At 39.4% G+C, this 20,132-nt stretch overlaps 1 protein-coding gene across 2 annotated transcripts in view; it reads left to right on the forward strand.

The window, feature by feature from the left end:
- LOC140194900 (WD repeat-containing protein 7) overlaps positions 1 to 20,132 on the forward strand; it is a 619,189-nt gene that overhangs the window by 505,668 nt on the left and 93,389 nt on the right. For both annotated transcript variants that reach the window (XM_072252235.1, XM_072252236.1), the window contains 3 exons: positions 1,176 to 1,325; positions 3,997 to 4,079; positions 8,230 to 8,329. In XM_072252235.1, coding sequence (XP_072108336.1) covers positions 1,176 to 1,325; positions 3,997 to 4,079; positions 8,230 to 8,329 — 333 coding nt within the window. The remainder of the gene's footprint in view (positions 1 to 1,175; positions 1,326 to 3,996; positions 4,080 to 8,229; positions 8,330 to 20,132) is intronic.

Below are 20,132 nucleotides of genomic sequence, written 5' to 3' on the forward strand. Positions count from 1 at the left end.
ATATGGTGGCATGTATGTATCTTGATAATAATATTTACTTTGAACTTTGGAATTTAAAACCTATTAAATATTGAGGAGCCTGGAACTAATTCAGAGAGGCCTAGATAGAACGGATATGGAGAGGATGTCTCCTATGGTGGGGGAATTTAGGACTAGAGGGCACAGCTTCAGAATGGAGGGATATCCATTTATAACAGAGATAAGAAAGAATTTTTTTAGTCAGAGGGTAGTGAATCTGTGGAATTCATTGCCATCGATGGCTGTGGAGACCAAGTCATTGGGTATATGTAAAGCAGAGGTTGATAGGTTTTTGATTAACCATGGTGGAATGGCGGAGAAGACTCGATGGGCCAAATGGCCTAATTCTGCTCCTATATCTTATGGATTTATGTTCAGTGACTATTTTATTAGGTACAGGAGGTTTCTTTTTGCATTTGTGTAGCATTTTGCATTTTCCTGTGAAGCAGTTTGCCCTCGGACACAGTAAGCTCGCAATGTAGACAAACCCTCTGGGCTGAAGGAGAAGGAGATAAGGTGCTTTTTTGAGTTTGGAGCCTGAGTGATTTCCCTAGAAAAGCAGTAAGCAGGATACCAAGAAATCAGTAACCTGAAATGATTAACTGTAACTTGGCTCACTCTCACCTCGGCTCTGAACTGATTACACAACCTATGGGCTAACTTTCAAGGACACTTCAACTCATGTTCTCAGTATTATTTGTTTATTTATTTATTGATTATTGTTATTTTTTTCGATGTCCGCAGTCTGTCTTTTGCACATTGGTTGTTTGTCAATCTTCATTTGTGTGTAGTTTTTCATTGGCTCTATTGAATTTCTTTGTTCTACTGTGAATGCTCACCAGAAAATGAATCTCAAGGTAGAATATAGTGATACATACTTCAATAATAAATTTACTTTAAACTTTTTTAGCTTTGAAAAGAATCCATGTGACACAAATGCTTTTGGTCCCAATCCAGAGAGATTATTGAGTAATGTTTTGTTATTGTTGAGCTCACCAGAGGAGATATAATTTGGAGATGGAGTGGAAGTAAGGGAAAAATGTAAACCATGTTGTGACACATTTTTAAAGTAAAGAGACTTACTTTCCAGAATACAATGATGCTTTCTCATGAATAAACCCATTGAAATATTTATTTTTGATCTGATTCCTCTGCAGGTCCACAGGCATACGGCTTTAGCAGCCAATACTCAGTCCCAGCCTAATGTACACACTAGCACACTGGCTCGTGCAAAGGGTGAAATACTCAGAGTGATTGAGATACTAATTGAAAAGATGCCCACAGATGTTGTGGACCTTCTTGTGGAAGTAAGTGGAGAAAGTTAAAAACTTCGCGGGACCTATTTTTGCGAATAATAGTATATCATGTTAGGTGGCGGGTCGAAAATACATCTCTACCAAAGGAAGTGTAATCCACTCCCTCCCTCCGCTAGCCTGCAAGTCACCTTTGGGCAAGGTGTAACACCTGCTTAGCACACCCTCCCCCCAATCAGGGCCACATGAAGCCATCAGACTAGATAGTGGTTGGTTTTATGAGCAGCTGGTACATATCACAAGTCCTGGTTATATGAACACTGACACAAGGCACACAGTCTCTGAAGTGTATGGAAATAGCTGGGGTCACTTGCCTTCTAAAGACAATGCCCAGAAAAAGGCAGTGGCAAACCGCTTTTGTAGAAAAATTTGCAAAGAGCAATCATGTCATGAGATCATGATTGCCTACATCATACAAAATGGCACATAGTGACAGTGAGTATATCTTATAAATTGAATGGTATTCCAAAAACATTTCTCCTATTCTGCCTCTTGATGCTTACACAGGGGAAAAGTCATAGAGTGTTACAAAGGACCATTTGGCCCATCTAATCCATGACACACTGTTATTTTCCCTAGTCCCTTTGACCTGCACCGGGACCATAGCCCTTCACACCCCTCCCATCCATGTACTTTTCCAAACTTCTCTTATATTTGCAATCAAACTTGAATCCACCATTTCCACTGGCAGCTTGTTCAATGGCTGTAGGGTCGAATGAGTGAAAAAGTTCCCCTTCAGTTTCCCCTTCAATATTTCATTTTTCACCCTTTACCTGTGACCTCTCGTTCTAGTCTCATCCAACCTAGATGGAAAAGATGCTTGCATTAACCCCTTGTAATTTAATATATCTACATCAAATCTCTGTCCTCATTCTCCAGGGAAAATGTCCTAACCTATTCAAATTTTCCCTATAAATCAGGTCCTCAAGTCCTGGCAACATCCTTGTAAATTTTCCCTGTACTCTTTTAATCTTACTGATTTCTTTCCTATAGGTAGGTGACCAGAATTGCACACAATATTCCAAATTAGGCCTCACCAATGTCTTATGCAACTTCAACATAGCATCTCAAATCCCCTTCTCGCAATTCCTCCGTCTCTGCCGCATCTGCTCTCAGGATGAGGCTTTTTATTCCAGGACAAAGGAGATGTCCTCCTTTTTTAAAGAAAGGGGCTTCCCTTCCTCCACCATCAACTCTGCTCTCAAATGCATCTCTCCCATTTCATGCACACCTGCTCTCACGCCATCCTCCTGCCACCCCACTAGGAATAGGGTTCCCCTCGTCCTCACCTACCACCCCACCAACCTCCAGGTCCAACATATAATTCTCCGTAACTTCCGCCACCTCCAACGGGATCCCACCACTTAGCACATCTTTCCCTCCTCTGCTTTCCACAGGGATCGCTCCCTACGTGACGACCTTGTCCATTTGTCCCCCCAATCCCTTCCCACAGATCTCTCTCCCGGCACTTATCCGTGTAAGCGGAACAAGTGCTACACATGCCCTTACACTTCCTCCCTCACCACCATTCAGGGCCCCAGACAGTCCTTCCAGGTGAGGCGACATTTCACCTGTGAGTCGGCTGGGGTGATATACTGCGTCCGGTGCTCCCGATGCAGCCTTCTATATATTGGCGAGACCCGATGCAGGCTGGTAGACTGTTTCACTGAACACCTGCGCTCTGTCCGCCAGAGAAAACAGGATCTCCCAGTGGCCACACATTTTAATTCCATGTCCCATTCCCATTCTGATATGTCTATCCACGGCTTCCTCTGCTGTCAAGATGAAGCCACACTCAGGTTGGAGGAACAACACCTTATACTCCATCTGGGTAGCCTACAACCTGATGTCATGAACATTGACTTCTCTAACTTCCGTTAATGCCCCACCTCCCCTTCGTACCCCATCCATTATTTATTTATTTATTTGTTTGTTTGTTTTCTTTCTCTCTCTCCTTTTTCTCCCTCTGTCCCTCTCACTGTACTCCTTGCCCATCCTCTGGGCTTCCCCCCTCCCCTTTTCTTTCTTCCTTGGCCTCCCGTCCCATAATCCTCTCATATCCCTTTTGCCAATCAACTTTCCAGCTCTTAGCTCCATCCCTCCCCCTCCTGTCTTCTCCTATCATTTCGGATCTCCCCCTCCCCCTCCCACTTTCAAATCTCTTACTATCTCTTCTTTCAGTTAGTCCTGACGAAGGGTCTCGGCCTGTAACGTCGACTGTACCTCTTCCTATAGATGCTGCCTGGCCTGCTGCGTTCACCACCAACTTTGATGTGTGTTGCTTGAAATTCCAGCATCTGCAGATTTCCTCGTGTTTGTGTATCTCAAATCCTGTACTTTGATTTGTGAAGGCCAGTGTGCCAAAAGCTCTCTTTATGACCCTACCTACCTGTGACACCCTGTCAAGGAATTATGGATCTGTATTCCCAGAGGGGATGTAAAGTATGCATACAGTGTGTGCTGATGACATGAAATATGAATCTGGTAGTAAACATTGATGAGTTGAACTTCTCCATCCTGAGTGTGTTAAGTTCTCAATTGTTTTTGAGCCTTGCATATAACTGAGAGACTGTGATGGGCTAAAAGATGCACAAGAAAAATGGCAATAGAATTTGAGAGTTTACATTTATTAGTGAATTAATGACCACCTTATTTGTTACTATAGGTTATGGATATTATCATGTATTGCCTCGAAGGGCCTTTGGTCAAGAAAAAGGGACTTCAAGAATGCTTCCCATCAATTTGTCGGTGAGTTGAGAAGGGTATTGCTACAAATGATGCCAAATAGAATCATAGAGTATTTCAGCACAGAATTGGGCCTTTCAGCCCATCTAGCCTGTGCTAAGCTGTTATTTTGCCTAGTCCCATCTATCCACATGCGGACCCTAGACCTTCGTACCCCTACTATTCATGTGCAGTACGTATCCAGACTTTTTTTAAATGTTGCAATCAAACCCCCATCCCCATTTCAGCTGACACTCATTCCACACTCACTCCACCCTCTGAATGAAGAAGCTACACCTCAGGTTCCCATGACATATTTCTCTTTTCATTCGTAACCTGTGCCTTATAGTTCTGGTCATACCCAAGTTCAGTGGATAAAGCCTGCTTATATATATCTATCTATACTCCTCATAATTTAGCTTGGTCTCTGTCTAGTCACATTGACTTGCATACAGACCATAGCCCTCCGTATATCTGCCTTCCATTTAGCTATCCTGGCTTCCCTTAAATGTAACAATCGAACTCATGTCCACCACTTCCCCAGGCAGCTTGTTCCACACTAGCATCAACCTCTCAGTATAGAAGATCCCCCCTCGGATACCACTAATTTTCCTGTTTTCCACCACTGCCTTTACCCCCATCAATTCCTACAAAACAAACTTCCTCTTTTGCCTGTTATTTTGGGTACCCGAGGACAGCAACCTAGCAGGCAGTGGAGGAGGTGGACACAGGTGATGAAGAACATGGCACACAATTTCACAGGCACAGTCACCGGCTTTGATACTGTTACTATATGCATGGGGGGAGATGGAGGACTATGTGGTAGCCATGGTCTGCAACCAGGTCAAGGAACATGGCTGATAGGCATTCATGTTATGCCCTAATTGAGTCAACTCTGGACTTCGATAGGCCAAGCAGAAGAATCCTGATGAGTAAGCACAATGAAATTTCTGCTGCTTTCTTCCAGAAAGCCTTCAGTCTTCAGTCAGCAACACAGAGCAATCCTGAACCTGGACTGATCATTAGGCTTGAAGCCCCTCCTTAGCAGCACCCTTTATTGACTGATCATTAAGGATCCCCACCACCCAGGACACGCCCTTTTCTCATTGCTGCCATCAGAGAGGAGGTACAGGAGCTTGCAGACGCATACTCATCATTTCAGGAACAGTTTCTTCCCCTCCGCACCAGATTTACCTGTAATTTATGGACTGTACCACAAAGTACTAGTCTACATTCAGTTGACACTTTATTACGTACACCTGTACACCTGCTCGTTAATGCAAATATCTGGTCAACCAATCAATTAGCAGCAACTCAGTCCATTAAAGCATGCAGACATGGTCAAGAGGCTCAGTTGTTGTTCAGACCAAACATCAGAATGGAGAAGTGTGATCTATGTGACTTTGACTGTGGAATGATTGTTGGTACCAGATGAGGTGGTTTGAGTATCTCAGAAAGAACTGTCTTCCTGGGATTTTCATGCACAACAGTTTATAAAATTTATAGAGAATGGTATGAAAAACAAAAGCCATCTAATGAGCAACAGTTCTGAGGGTGAGAGAGTTCATGAGAGAGGTCAAAGGAGATGGCCAGACTGCTTTAAGCTGACTGGAAGGTGGCAATAAATCAAGTGCCCATGCATTACAACTGTGCTGTGCAAAAGAGCATCTCTGAACACACATCATATCAAACCTTGAAGTGGATGAGCTGCAGAAAAGGAACAGGAGGTAGCTAATAAAGTGGCCACTGTATGCTTACTACGTACTGTATATTATAGAGTCCTAAAAGCATGCACCAGTCCCAATTTGGCATTAGGTGCATCTTAATAAACGTTCTGCAGGCAAAGTTTTGATTGATCTTAAAGTAGGTTAAAAGCTCGGCATAACTTCATGGGCCGACGAGCCAGTATGGTGTAGTACTGTTCTATGTTCATTCATGAGATGTGGACATCTCTAGCACAGCCAGTATTTATTGTACATTGCCAGATGTCTCTGAGAGAACAGGTAAAAGAGACACGCACAAAATCCTGGAGGAAGTCAGCAGATCAGGCAGCATCTATAGAAAGAAAGAAACAGTCGCTATTTTGGGCCGAGACCCTTCTTCGGAACTGGAAAGGAAGGGGGAGGATGTCAAAATAAAATGGTAGTGGTAGGAGAGAGGAGGGAGGACAACTAGAAGGTGATAGTTAAAAGTGAATTGTTCAGTGGATCTGGAATCAAGTTTAGATTGAGCCAAGTAAGGATGGCTATCTTCCAGCTTAGTGATCCAGGTTGGTTCATACTTGTATCACCTTTGAATTTTGATTTCACTTATAATGTGAATTCAGAAGTATATTTAGAAATTTTGTGAACTGCCCACATAATGTCACCGTTTATTGCCAGGCTCCTGAACCACAGTGGATAACTTCACTCACCACAACACTGAATTGATTGTACATCCTACGGACTCACTTTTAGGAACCCTACAACTCGTGTAATCAATTTTATTTATCACTTATTATTTTTATTTTGTCTTACTTTCTGTATTTGCACAATTTGTTGTCTATTGTACATTAGTTGTTTATCCACCCTTATGCATAGTTTTTCATTGAGTCTAACGTGCTTCTTTGTATTTACTGCGAATGCCTTACTGGGAATGAATCTCAGCGTACTGTATAGCGACATAGATGTACTTTGTACTTTGAACTTTGAATTTCCCAGTGCCCATGGTGGGTTCAGATCCGTGCCTCTGGGTCTGGGTTAATAGTCGAGATCTTTGGATCTTAACCATTATGCAATCACTGCATAATGTAGAAATTTCAAACTTAATGCTTTGGATAATCCATCTGTGAATAGATTGAAGTTTTTTCGAAAGGAAAAGCAGACATGTTCAGAGCAAGTAACATCTCTTGGTGTTTTGATGCTTCCTATTTTTAGAGAAGAGAAATTAACTCATACAGTAAATTGATTTTGTAAAAAGGTTTCACTGGTATTGAGATTTTTAGATTATCAGTCGTTTTATTTCCTATAAATTACCCTATATTTCCAAGAAAGTTACATTACTGATGCATGAAGTTTTCTTTTCATATGAAAAAGCCATTGATAGCAACACAGTTTTTTGATAGCAACAGATTGGTCTGTCTGGCACATTTTATCTCAATCTCAAGTTTATAACAATTTTTTAAAACTCGAATTTCTTTTAATATTTATATTCAAAAGGTAGCAAGGGAGTCTAGGACCAGAGGGCACAGCCTCAGAATACTAGGATGTCCCTTTGGGACAGTGATGAGGAGGGATTTCTTTAGTCAGATGGTGGTGAATCTGTGGAATTCATTGCCACAGATGACTGGAGGCCAAGTCATTGGGTATATTTAAAGCAGAGGTTGATTGTGATTAGTAAGGGTGTCAACGGTTACAGGTAAAAGGCAGGAGAATGGGGTTGATAAGGATAATAAATCAGCCATGATTAAATGGCCGAGCAGATTTGATGAACTGAATGGCCTAATTCTGCTCCAACGTCTTATGGTCTTATGGCACAATAGCCAACTGACATGAATTGTCTTCTGAAGTCATATAGCATGAGCCTCATTGCCTGAAAAATGAGATGAGCATAAATTAGTTGGAAAATTATCCCTACATTCTATGTTTTATTAATTGCCTTTTTACTGGAATGGTTTGTCAGCTCTTGAGCAATGCTTGGCATATTAACAAATAACTGCCAAAGATCTCCTTACACATTTGTTTTGGGAGCAAAAGAAATTGTGACTTTTGATAGTGATCATGTTATTGATACAGGATGACAAATAATATTGTTCGTAATTTGTGATTGTGGTTTACAATTTGTACATTGCTGCTTTTGAGGGTCATTGTGACACAGTAGCATAGCAGTTAGCATGATGTCATTACAGCTCGGGGCATCAGAGCTCAGAGTTCAATTCTGGTATCTAATGTAAGCAAGTTTGTATGTTCCTTCCCATGTGCGTGCGCGTTTCCTCCCACAGTCCAATCCGAAGATGTACCAGCGAGGAGGTTAATTGATCATTGTAAATTGTCCTGTGATTAGGCTTCGGTTAAATCGGTGTGTTGCCGGGCAGCACAGCTCAAAAGGCCGGGTGGGCTTATCCCATGCTATATCTCTAAATAGATAAATTTAAACACTTTGGTAGATTTCAAGCTTTATTCTCTGTGGATTTCAGGTTCTATATGGTGAGCTACTGCGACAGGAGTAACAGAATAGCAGTTGGAGCTCGACATGGCTCAATGGCTCTGTATGATATTCGCACAGGAAAATGCCAGGTAAATAATTCATCATAATCACCTCTCCATAAATTCTGACTGAGAATGAAGAGGGCGATTTGCACTGCAGCTTACGACTTGCCGTAACGTGGATCAGGTAAACTAATCCGAAGTGCTAATGACATTCCCGCCCATCTCCTGTTGCCATAAACAGTAATCAAAGTAGCTACCACTTACTGGATTCATTGCAAAACAATATATTGAAAAGGCAGAATACCTGCCACATTTACTAAAAAATTTGCCACTAATGCTTTCTATTCTTGTTATTAGTAATTGGATATATATTGTTATTAATTAGATTTTGAGTATTAATATGTTTTTTTTCTTTCAAAAGGACTAGAATATAAAAGCAATGATGTAATGTTGAGGCTTTGTAAGATATTGGTAAGACCACATCAGGAGTATGATGAGCAGTTTAAGATCCCTTATCTCAGAAAAGATATGCTGGCATTGGAGAAGATCCAGGCAAGGTTGATGTGAATGATTCCAGGGATGAAAGGGTTAACATTTGAGGAGCGTTTGATGGCTGTGGGCCTATACTCACTGGAGTTTAGAAGAATGAGGGGGGGGATCTTATTGGAACCTAATTAATATTAAAAAACCTAGATAGAGCAGACACGGAGAGGATGTTTCCTACAGTGGGGGAGTCCAGTACCAGAGAGCCCAACTTCAGAATAGAGGGACATCCTTTTAGGACAGAGATGGGGAGGAATTTCTTAAGCCCAAGGGTGGTGAATCTGTGGAATTCATTGTCACAGATGGCTGTGGAGGCCAAGTCATTGGGTATATTTAAAGCGAAGGTTGATATGTTCTTGATTAGTCAGGATGTCAAAGGTTGCGGGGATAAAGCAAGAGAATGGGGTTAAAAGGGTTAATAAATCAGCGATGGTGGTGCAGGCTTGATGGGCTGAATGGCCTAATTCTGCTCCTATGTATGGTCCTAACATAATTAGTTAACAACTGGAATGCATAGTATGTGACGCTAGTGTTATCAGTGACTTTAGCTGCGATGTGGAAAGTGGCGGCACTGATACTGTACTGACCACCTTTAATCCCTGTGACTTTGTAGTTAGAAGTTGGTCCATGTCTGCTGAAGATGCACTGAGCAATTACCTAAATGCTAATAGTCAAAGATATTTCAGTTTAACTTCTTGTATTGAAATATCTCATTGAAACTTGACAGATACTGAAAGGCCTGAATAGAGTGGATGTGGAGAGGATATTTCCACTAGTCAAAGAATCTAATATCCGAGGGTGCAGCCTCAGAATGAAAAGGAATCCCTTTTAAACTGAAATAAGGATGGTGATGAATCTGTGAAATTCATTGCCACGAAAGAAAAGGGAGGCAAAGTGTATTTAAGACAGAGATGGATAGATTCTAAGGTGGTTAAGCCTTACGAGGTGAAGCCAGGAGAATGATGTTGGAAAAGTCAGCAGATTAGACTCAATGGGCCTCATGACCTAATTCTGTTCCTATATCTTTTGTTCTTCTCAAATGCACTTGGGTTTCTAGTGTATTTTGATAACATTTTTATCATTAAGCTATTTCAGTTTTTTATTGTTCTGTGCTGGAAAGTGGTTAAGGGAATGTAACCACAAATATCTCTTTTGTGTATTGAAATGGTGGGCTTTGGCCATCTTGGTTTCAGTCTAAAATGTGCTGCAGGTGAATGTGGAGCATTATTCTTCATTTGCCATGTCATGCTAAATGAAACTCTATCCTGCTGTTGTATTGTCCTGATATTGAAGATAAGGTCATATATTCAAAAAGAATTCCAGTAATAAGTGATACAACAATTTTGTACGTTGAATCCAGATTCCTCTCTGTTTCACACTGAAGGATGAACATTTATTTTTCAAATTTTATTAGCCAAATAACATGGCAAATTGTAACATCGAAACGGTGAGCTGTTGGTCTCCCATCTCGCTTTTGCAGGAGCAATATCTCTGTCCCCTCGCTAGCGAGAGAGAGAAAGCCTTTCTGAAATGTTGAAGTATTGGGATGGGCAGTAGCTTTTGATGGACTCTAGATCATGGTCTGTGGGAGATCATGGTGGGTGGTTGGATTTTGATGCTTTTCCTGCTGCTTGTGCAGGGGAGTAGGGTGGCTTTGGGGTTCTAACATTTTCTGTCATCCATTCTTTGGTGTTTTTTTCTGTTTCGTGGATGTCTGTGAAGGTTGTATACTGTATACATTCTCTGATATTCAATTGAACTATGATATTCACAACAGAAACCTTCTTCAAATTTAATAGTCATGGATTAGACTTGGGAGACCTTAGAGAACTTGATGGGGTACAGAGAGATGCCACTTTTCTGTCCCAGCAGTTGGTCTTCTGAGATCAGAGCCATGTTAAATTACCATTACTTTAAACTTCCAAGTACCTACCATATGGATGCTTGCTTCTGGGACATGATACCTGAATACAGACACAACACTCACCTTAATCTCGATTTTGGTTTAAAATTAAACTAATCTTTTTTAAAAAGTCCGAATTTTGTCCACAAGAGATACAGAAGATACATAAGCACCTGAAATTGAATCTTTTCTTCATTATGTAGCAAGCAAAAGGATTGCCACTATATCTATGGTATAGTGCATGAACGAGTACAACTCCTTTTACCTTTCTATTGATTTTTTTTCCTGTAACTGTATAAATACATAGGCATGCTATTTCATGAATATTTTTTACTATCATGTTGAACTTCTAAATTTGATGTGTGATACAGCCTGTTGGAGAATACCACTCAATTATCTTATTATTAGGAAGGTAGAAGTTATCATTATTCTCACGTACACATTTATTGTCACATATACTGTAGTGGTTACTTTAAAAAAAGATCAAAACCGCTCAGAGGCTAAGCACGGGGGTGGGGGGAGGGGTGGTTAACACTGTATGACACACCCTCCATCAAATAATGAAGTTCTGAAGTTAAAGAAAGTACATTCGATTCTTTTTAAGAAGCCAGCAAAAAACAAACTATCTTAAAACAATAAAACTAATGAAACTAAACTAACAATATAACATACTTTAAGCCAAGCATTCTTAAATGTATTTAAATGATGAATGAAGCAAAGCGGTCAGTAAAAAAAAATATCATTCCCGGCTGCCTCTAACTCTAACCAGATTAAAAACTGAACTAAAGATTAAACATGAATACGTAACTATACTCTTCACTTCTACCAATCCACTATCCATGTGACAAATTACCTATAATAAACACGCAGCACAAAATACAGTGCAAACAGAAAATAAACACATGGCGCCTGCATTTACTGTATTTTATTGTCACAGAGTTCCTTGGTGTGCACATAACAGACAACCCAACCTGAACCCACCTGAACACCTCTTCATTAGTCAGTAAGGCACAGCAGCATCTTCACTTTCTGAGGAGACAGAGGCGTGCAATGCTCCCTGTCCCCATTCTAACACTCTACAGGAGCACTGTCATTGAGTGTCCTGTCTAACTGCATCATTGTGTGGTAGGGAAGCTGTAATTGGAAGCTTCATTACACAGAGCACTGAGGTAGAATGAGGTAAAATCTAATGAGAAAGTGCAATAAGGTGCAAGATCATAGCAAGGTAGATTGTGAGGTCCAGAGTCCACCTTATCATATTAGGGAACCTATAGCAGTGGGGTAGAGCTGCCCTTGAGCCTGGTGGTCCATGCTTTCAGGTTTTGTTTTGTACCTTCTGCCCAAAGGAAGAGGGGAGTGGAGAGATTATATGGAGTGGATGAGATCTTTAATTATACTGGCTGCCTTACCGAAGCAGTGAGAAGCATAGGCTGAGTCCATGGAGGTTCTTGCCCATTGCAGGATTAAAAGGAGGATGTCACAGCAACTAGATAATAGGGTTAGCTTTTTAGGTGTCTCAAAAAGGGCACAATTGCTTTTAGGCTGTAGCTACATTCTCAGTACTGTTTGACACTGATATCTGCCTGTTCAGTGATAAGAGCACGCGGTATTAAGTTACGATTTTCCATTAACGTTGCTCTGAAGTTGTGGAAGAGAAACAGCATGTGCATGACTAAGTGCATCAGTAAGAGCTTGTGGATGTGACTGGATCTGATTCTAAACATGGTCACCTCTGACCCCCTGTTGTCCCTTCAATGGCATTCCTCTTTCTGATCTATTGAAGATACAGAAAAGAATGTCTGCTGTGACAGGAAACCCCATAATACTTTAAAATCATTAATTTTTTTAGATTTCAATAAATAAATTGGGAATAGGGTATCTCAGAGACTAGAGATAGAATACAGAGCATTACAGCACGGTACAGATTCTTTGGCCCATGACATTATGCTGACCTTTTAATCTGTTCCATGATCAATCTAGCACTTCCCACGTTTTTTTCATCCAGGTATCTATCTAAGAGTCTCTTAATTGTCCCTAATGTATCTGCCTCTACTGGCACCTCCAGCAGTGCAACCACTGCACTTACCACTCTTTGTGTAGAAGACCCACCTCTAACATTCCTCATATACTTTCCTCTAATCATTTTAAAAGTATGCCCTCTCATATTAGCCATTTCCACCCTGGGAGAAAGACCCTGGCATTTGATCTATGCATCATACCATCTTATATATCTCTATTCAATCACTTTTCATCCTCCTTTGCTCCAAAGAGAAAAACCCTAGCTCACTCAATCTTTCCTCATAGGAAATGTGCTCTAATCCAGGCTGCATCCTGGTAAATCTCCTCGGTACCCTCTCTAAAGCTTTCACATCCTTCCTATAATGAGGTGATCAGAACTGAACACCACTCCATATAATCTCTCCAAATGTGGTCTAACCAAAGTCTTATAGAGCTGCAACATTACCACTTGGCTCTTGAACTCAAGCCCATGACTAATGAAGATTAACACATCGGATACCTTCTTTACCGCCGTATCAACTTGCATGACCATTTTTATAGGCCTATGGATGTACACCACAAGATCCCTCTGTTCTTCCACACTGCTAAGAATCATTTCATGATCCCTGTACTCTGCGTTTCTGGTCAGGTCACTCATCTGAGTGCTACTGGTGCCATGTAACCCAGTACTACCTGTCGCATGGTCGGGTGGTCGGCGACTAAACCAGCTCCCTCACTAGGCTTGAAGGGTGAGGAGGATGGCTAGACCCCCTGCAGGACGAAAAACAAGATCTGTCAAAGGGCGGATGAACCCTCTCATAGGGTCAACGACCATCTAGCAAACACGTGCCGTGAAGCGCGGAAAGGGCATCCCTTGGGTCAAAGCTTGGTCTGGCCATTCACTGCAACGGAACTTCCCCCAGCCGTCTTGGACCCCACCATGCCGCTAGATCCAGGAGGGGATGTCAAGAGGATGGGTCTGGACCTGTTCAACCCTCTACTCACCTAAAATCCACTCACTCACATGCTGTTCCTTTCTGAGGAGTTGGGTACCACCCCACTAACTGACTGAAAGGAACCATCATCATCCTATGGGATGGATAGCCAGAGAGAGAGAAAGAGACTCTAACTTTAAGTTTGACCTTCCAAAGTGAATCACCTTATACTTATCTAGATTAAACTCCATCAAACACTTCTTGGTCCAGCTCTACATCCTATGAGTCCCATTGTAACCTATGACAACCTTCTACACTGGCCATAACTCTACCTACCTTTGTGTCATCTGCAAACTTACTAATCCACCCTTCTACTTCCTCATCCGTGTCATTTATGAAAATCACAAAAAGCAGGGAACCCAGAACAGATCCCTGCGAAACATCATTGGTCACCTCCAGGAAGAATATCCTCCATCTGCCTTTTGTGAGCAAACCAATTCCGAATCCACACAGACAAGGTTTCCTGGATAAGACAGAAGAAAGAATCAACTGATAAGCAAGAAATAATTTTAAATACCATTAGAAGCCAACAAAGAGACAAGGCTTTCCAAGCATTGGCATGAATTTCGGATTGAGGCAGTGGAAGGTGTAAACTGCTGGCAGAGGACACATAATGGTGTGTTCCATCAAAGGATAGGGAGATGATGAGTTGATGCAAAGGAATGCATTTATTGCAATGTATGCTGCCACACTCATAACATATGTCAGTGATATTAAACCTGATCCTGACTCTGGGTGTTTGAAGGGTAATCATAGAACATAGAACAGTACAGTACAGGAACAGGACCTTCAACCCACAGTGTTGTGCTGAGCCAATTAAGTTAGCAATCAAGTGTCTCTTCTGAGTACACTATGTCCTTGCCCTTCCAATCATTATCACCAGGCAGACAATCTTTCAAGAGTGTTGATAATGGCTGAGGTCACCTATCTTGCAAAGATACTACCCAGGAAAGGTAATGGCAAACCACTTCTGTAGAAAAACTTGCCAAAAACATTTGTAGTCATGGAAAGACCTTGATCGCCCACGTTATACGACATGGCACATAATGAATAAATGAACATAATAATATTATCTCTACTCTTCATCTTTCTTTTCTAGTACTGCTGAAGAGTCGGCCCAAAATGTTGGCTGTACTCTTTTCCATCGATGCTGCCTGGCCTGCTGAGTTCCTCCAGCAGTTTGTGTGTGTTGCTGGGATTTCCAGCATCTGCAGATTTTCTCTTTTCTGTGAACATAATGTTAGTTATGACTAGAAATGTCGTTAATAGAGCAGAGAACTGTAGGAATTTAAATTGTTAATGTATTATTCAAAATCTGTGTTGAAGTTCTTTTGTATGCTCTAAAATCTTTTTTTTTACTGGTTGCTGAAAAACTGAGATGATCTTGAAAATACATAGGATGATGGAAAGTAAGGAGCTGTGAGATAATGTTCCTTGGGTTATAAAGCTTGGATTAGACCATACTTGGACAGTTGTGTTTGTGTTCAGTTCTGGTTGCCTCATTATAGGAAGGATGTGGAAGCTTTAGAGAGAGTTTTAAAGAGACTTACCAGGATGCTATGTGGATTAGAGAGCATGTCATATGAGGAAAGCTTAATCGAGTTTGGGCTTTCCCTTTGGAGCAAATGAGGAAGATAGGTGACATGATAGATGTCTATATGATGATAAAAGGCATTGATAGAGTGGGCAGCCAGTGCCTTTTTCCCAGCGCAGAAATATGAGGGCAAAATTGATGGAAGGAAAGTATAGAGGGGATGTCAGAGGTAGGCTTTTTACACAGAGTAGTGGGTGCATTGAACATGCTGCCCGAGTAGTGGTAGAGGCGGACATTAGGGGGATTTTCCAGGAGGCGCTCATGGAGTGAGGTTGATTTTGGCTTCGCTCCATTACCGTTACTTTTTTTTTAACCTATGATCACCCTTATTTAATTTATTTCTACCTACACTAGAAGATTTATTCCATATTATTGATCTATTCTTGAACTGTAACTGTGAAATTTGAAGAAATGAGCAAAGAAATAAGTACAAGATCTAAAGTGCGAGATCCTAAAGATGGGAAAGACTCCGATGGGAGCGGGAGGTAAAAAGGTGAACCCAAGCAAACTGAACTATCTTATGATACTCTGCTGAATCTTTTAAATGAAAAATTTGAACAACAACGTCAAAGTTTTAAAGAAGATTTAAAGTCAATTATGGATTCTTTGGAATCACTTGGTTGTGAAGTTAAACAGCAACAAAGTAAAATTACTGAAATGGACAATGAAACTTGGAAGAGAGGTCTGCAAATTGAGAGTTTGGAACAAAAATTGTCTTCGACGACTAAACAGCTAGAGCGTTTTAAATCCAAGATTTTTGATCTTGAAAATCGATCTAGAAGACAGAACTTACGTATAATTGGTCTCCCTGAGGATGTCGAGGAAGGGAACCCTTTAAAATTCTTCTCTCAACTTTTAAAGGATGCATTTAGCTCTGTATTCCCAGATGATCCTCCATTGCTTGACCGTGTTCACCGTACATTGCATCCCAAACTGACCCCCGAATTTAAACCGAGGCCAGTGATCCTCCATTTCCATTATGTTCACGTTAAAGAGCATCTCATCCGAATTGCCCGTCAGCAAGGTATGATTAAATTTCAACATTATCAATTCTGTTTAGTGGAAGATTACAGTCCAGAAGTGATGAAGGAGCGGCTGGCTTTTAAACCTCTGATGTTGGAATGTTACCAGAGAGGTCTCAGACCAGCTTTATTGTACCCTGCCCGTTTAAGAATTTCTCCTCCGAAGGACCACGTCATGTCTTCTATTCCACAAGTGTGATTCAAAGTTTTTTGGATGAGCACTATTCAACTACTATGGATACTTTGCCCTAATTAATGCCGTTAGAAACTCCTATTACGGATGAGGAAATATTTCCTCAATGAATTCTGGCAAAACACCTGGTTCAGATGGCTTTACAGTGGAATTCTTTAAGATTCTTTCTGCTATTCTTTCTCCTTGGTTGTCTAGAGTTTTTAAAGAAGCAATCAGATTTAGTAAATTACCACAATCTTTTTATGGATCTTCTATTTCTTTAATTCTTGAAAAGAATAAAGATCCTACTGATTGTGCATCATACAGACCGATATCTCTCCTGAATGTAGATTCTAAGATTTTTTCTAAAGTATTAGCAACTAGGTTAGAGAAGGTACTACCTCAAATTATCTCTGTGGACCAAACTGCATTTATTAAAAATCATCATTCATCTTTTAATATTAGGAGGTTAATGAATATTGTTTATACTTCTTCACTTAGTACTCCAGAATGTGTTATTTCATTAGATGCGGAGAAAGCTTTTGACAGAGTTGAATGGCCATATTTATTTAGTGTCCTTGAGAAACTTAATTTTAGTCCGATATTTATATCGTGAATTAAATTGATATATCATACTCCTGTAGCTTCAGTTTTTATTAACAATCAAAGGTCTCCTTTTTTCGCTTATCTCGGGGTACTAGGCAGGGATGTCCTCTTAGTCCATTATTATTTGATATTGCCCTTGAACCTTTAGCAATTGCTATCTGAGACTCACCTAACATTTTTGGTATTACCCGTGGGAATGAAATACGTAAGTTATCATTATATGCAGATGATTTGTTATTATATTATCTTATATTTTATATTATATTATATTATATTATAAATTATATTATATTATTATCTCGGCCTGAAACGTCGACTGCACCTGTTCCTACAGATGCTGCTTGGCCTACTTAATAAGAGTGAACTATTTCCCCTAAATATACAGGTTCCAATTTATGAATGTTTACTATTTAAATTGGTTACTGATTCTTTTTTTACATATTTAGGGGTTAAAATTACAAAAAAAACCTAAGGATTTATTTAAGGCTAATTTTTTACCTTTAATTGATCAGATTAAACTTCTGTTTACTAAATGGTCACCAATGTCTCTGTCATTGATAGGTTGGATCAATGCTATCAAGATGATTATTTTACCTAAATTTTTATATTTATTTCAAGCGCTGCCAATTTTTATTCCAAGATCCTTTTTTGCTAATGTTGATTCCAAAATTTCTTCATATATATGGCAGAATAAAAATCCTAGGTTAGGTAAAAGATACTTACAGAAATCTAAAAAGGAGGGGGGTTTGGCATTGCCGAATTTTAGATTTTACTATTGGGCAATTAATATTCGATATTTAAAATTTTGGTTATGGGATTTGGACATAACTTCAAGTCCACATTGGGTAAATCTTGAATGTAATACTTTACAAGGGTTTTCACTGGGTTCTATTTTAGAAACTTTGCTTCCCTTTATTCTTTCTAAATTGTATAAACAAATGGATAACCCAATAGTAAAATATACTTTACGAATATGGATTCAATTTTGAAAATTTTTGGGGTTGAATCAATTTTTTCTAGCAAGTCCTATTATATCTAATTTCTTCTTTCAACCCTCTATCATGGATCAAGCCTATCTGGCTTGGAAAACTAAAGGTATAGTACGATTTTGTGATCTATTTTTGGATAATTGTTTCATGTCCTTTGAACAATTATCTAATAAATCCCATTTTTTAAGATATTTACAGATTAGAAACTTTTTAAATACTGTTCTTCCTACCTTCCCAAATTTATATTCAATGGATATTTTGGAAAAAAGTTTACATTTAAACCCTTTTCAGAAAGGTGTAATAGCAACTATTTATAATATAATTATGAAAATACTTCCAGACGTATCTAATAAAGTTAAGATTGATTGGGAAAGGGAACTTAAGATTACTTTACCTATTAAAAAATGGAAAAAAAAATCTTCAATTAGTTAACTCATCCTCTATATGTGCTAAACATGCATTGATACAGTTTAAAGTAGTGCATAGGGCTCATATGTCTAAGGATAAGTTAGCTCGTTATTACTCTCATATAAATCCTGTATGTGATAGATGTCACTCTGAGATAGCTTCTTTAACTCATATGTTTTGGTCATGTCCTTTTTTGAAAAAATAGTGGAAAGATATTTTTGATATTATTTCAACTGTTCTGAATATTGATTTAGAACCTCACCCTATTACCGCAATTTTTGGGTTACCAATGATAGAATCAAGTCATTTAACCTCTTCAGCTCGTCGGATGATTGCATTTCTTACATTAATGGCTAGAAGATCCATTTTGCTGAATTGGAAGGAGATTAATCCTCCCACCACATTTCATTGGTTCTCTCAAACTATGTTGTGTTTAAACTTAGAAAAAATTAGAAGTATTATTTATGATATTAAATTCGAAAAGACTTGGAGGCCATTTATTTAACACTTCCATATGATGTTATTTGACCTTTTGCAAACCTACTCTCTTTTTAATATATGTCAAGAGGAGCGGAGTCAATGACACTAATGGTTCTTTTTTTGATGTTACATAACAGCCCATGTTTTTTTCTTTAGTTTAGTTGGTTAGCATTGTTTAGGTTAGTTTTTCTTTTGAGGTATTTTTTTTCTTTTTCCTTTTTCATGTTATTTTTTTTGTATATTATATTTGTATCCTGTATGATTGGGAGGTTTAATACCCGTGTGTCAACTGGGATTATATTTAAATATGTTAATTACAACAATGTAATCCCAATAACTTTGTATCAATACTATGTTATGTTTTTCATTATGAAACTAATAAAAAGATTGAAAAAGAAAGAGGCAGACATTAGGGACATCTAAGCGACTCTTAGATAGGCACATAGATTTTTTTAAAAAGGGGCTATGCAGAAAGAAAAGGTCTGATTGATCTTAGAGTAGGTTTAAAGGTCAGTACAACATCGTGGGCCCTGTAAAATGCTGTTCTATACTCTATATTCTATGATAAAAGCACAGCTGTGACTGCAGTAAATAATATAGGTTCTTTATGAAGCTTGAAATGTGGTGTTGGCTCCATAGGGCTGAATTATCTCAATTAAGGCTAAAGGTGTTGATGGACAAGGTCATTGCTGCCTACATCCATATTGTTTAGTCTGTTGAGTGCACCATAGCAAACTTGCCTGTGGGTCTCAATGCCCTTGATTTCATTGATACACTGAACTACCTTATGATTTTCAAATCCTTTCAGAATCTATTGTCTGCTACGACCGCTGGCTGTTTGCTAATGAGATTGCCTCTGTTTTTCTGTCCACTGCTTGCTGGACCTTTCCTCGGACTGTTCAGATCAACATAATGATTTCATTCTGCTAACACAGTGGTTTCTTCACGTTGACTGTTTGCTGCAGAGTTCATAATTATATTTAACATAATTTAGCAAAGTGGTTTTTACTTTAATGTATTTCTTTATTGTTGACTGTGAAACAGTAAAAAAGGCAAATACCTGATGATAATGGAGTAAGGAGTCCAATTCATCCCTTTACATTTTATCAGACTTGCCTTTCGTAGCATTATACAGCCATTGATTCTCTTTGATCTTTACCTCTACACAATATTGACTAAA

Source organism: Mobula birostris, chromosome 3 (genome assembly GCF_030028105.1).
Source record: "Mobula birostris isolate sMobBir1 chromosome 3, sMobBir1.hap1, whole genome shotgun sequence".
In the NCBI taxonomy this organism is placed as follows: Eukaryota; Metazoa; Chordata; class Chondrichthyes; order Myliobatiformes; family Myliobatidae; genus Mobula; species Mobula birostris.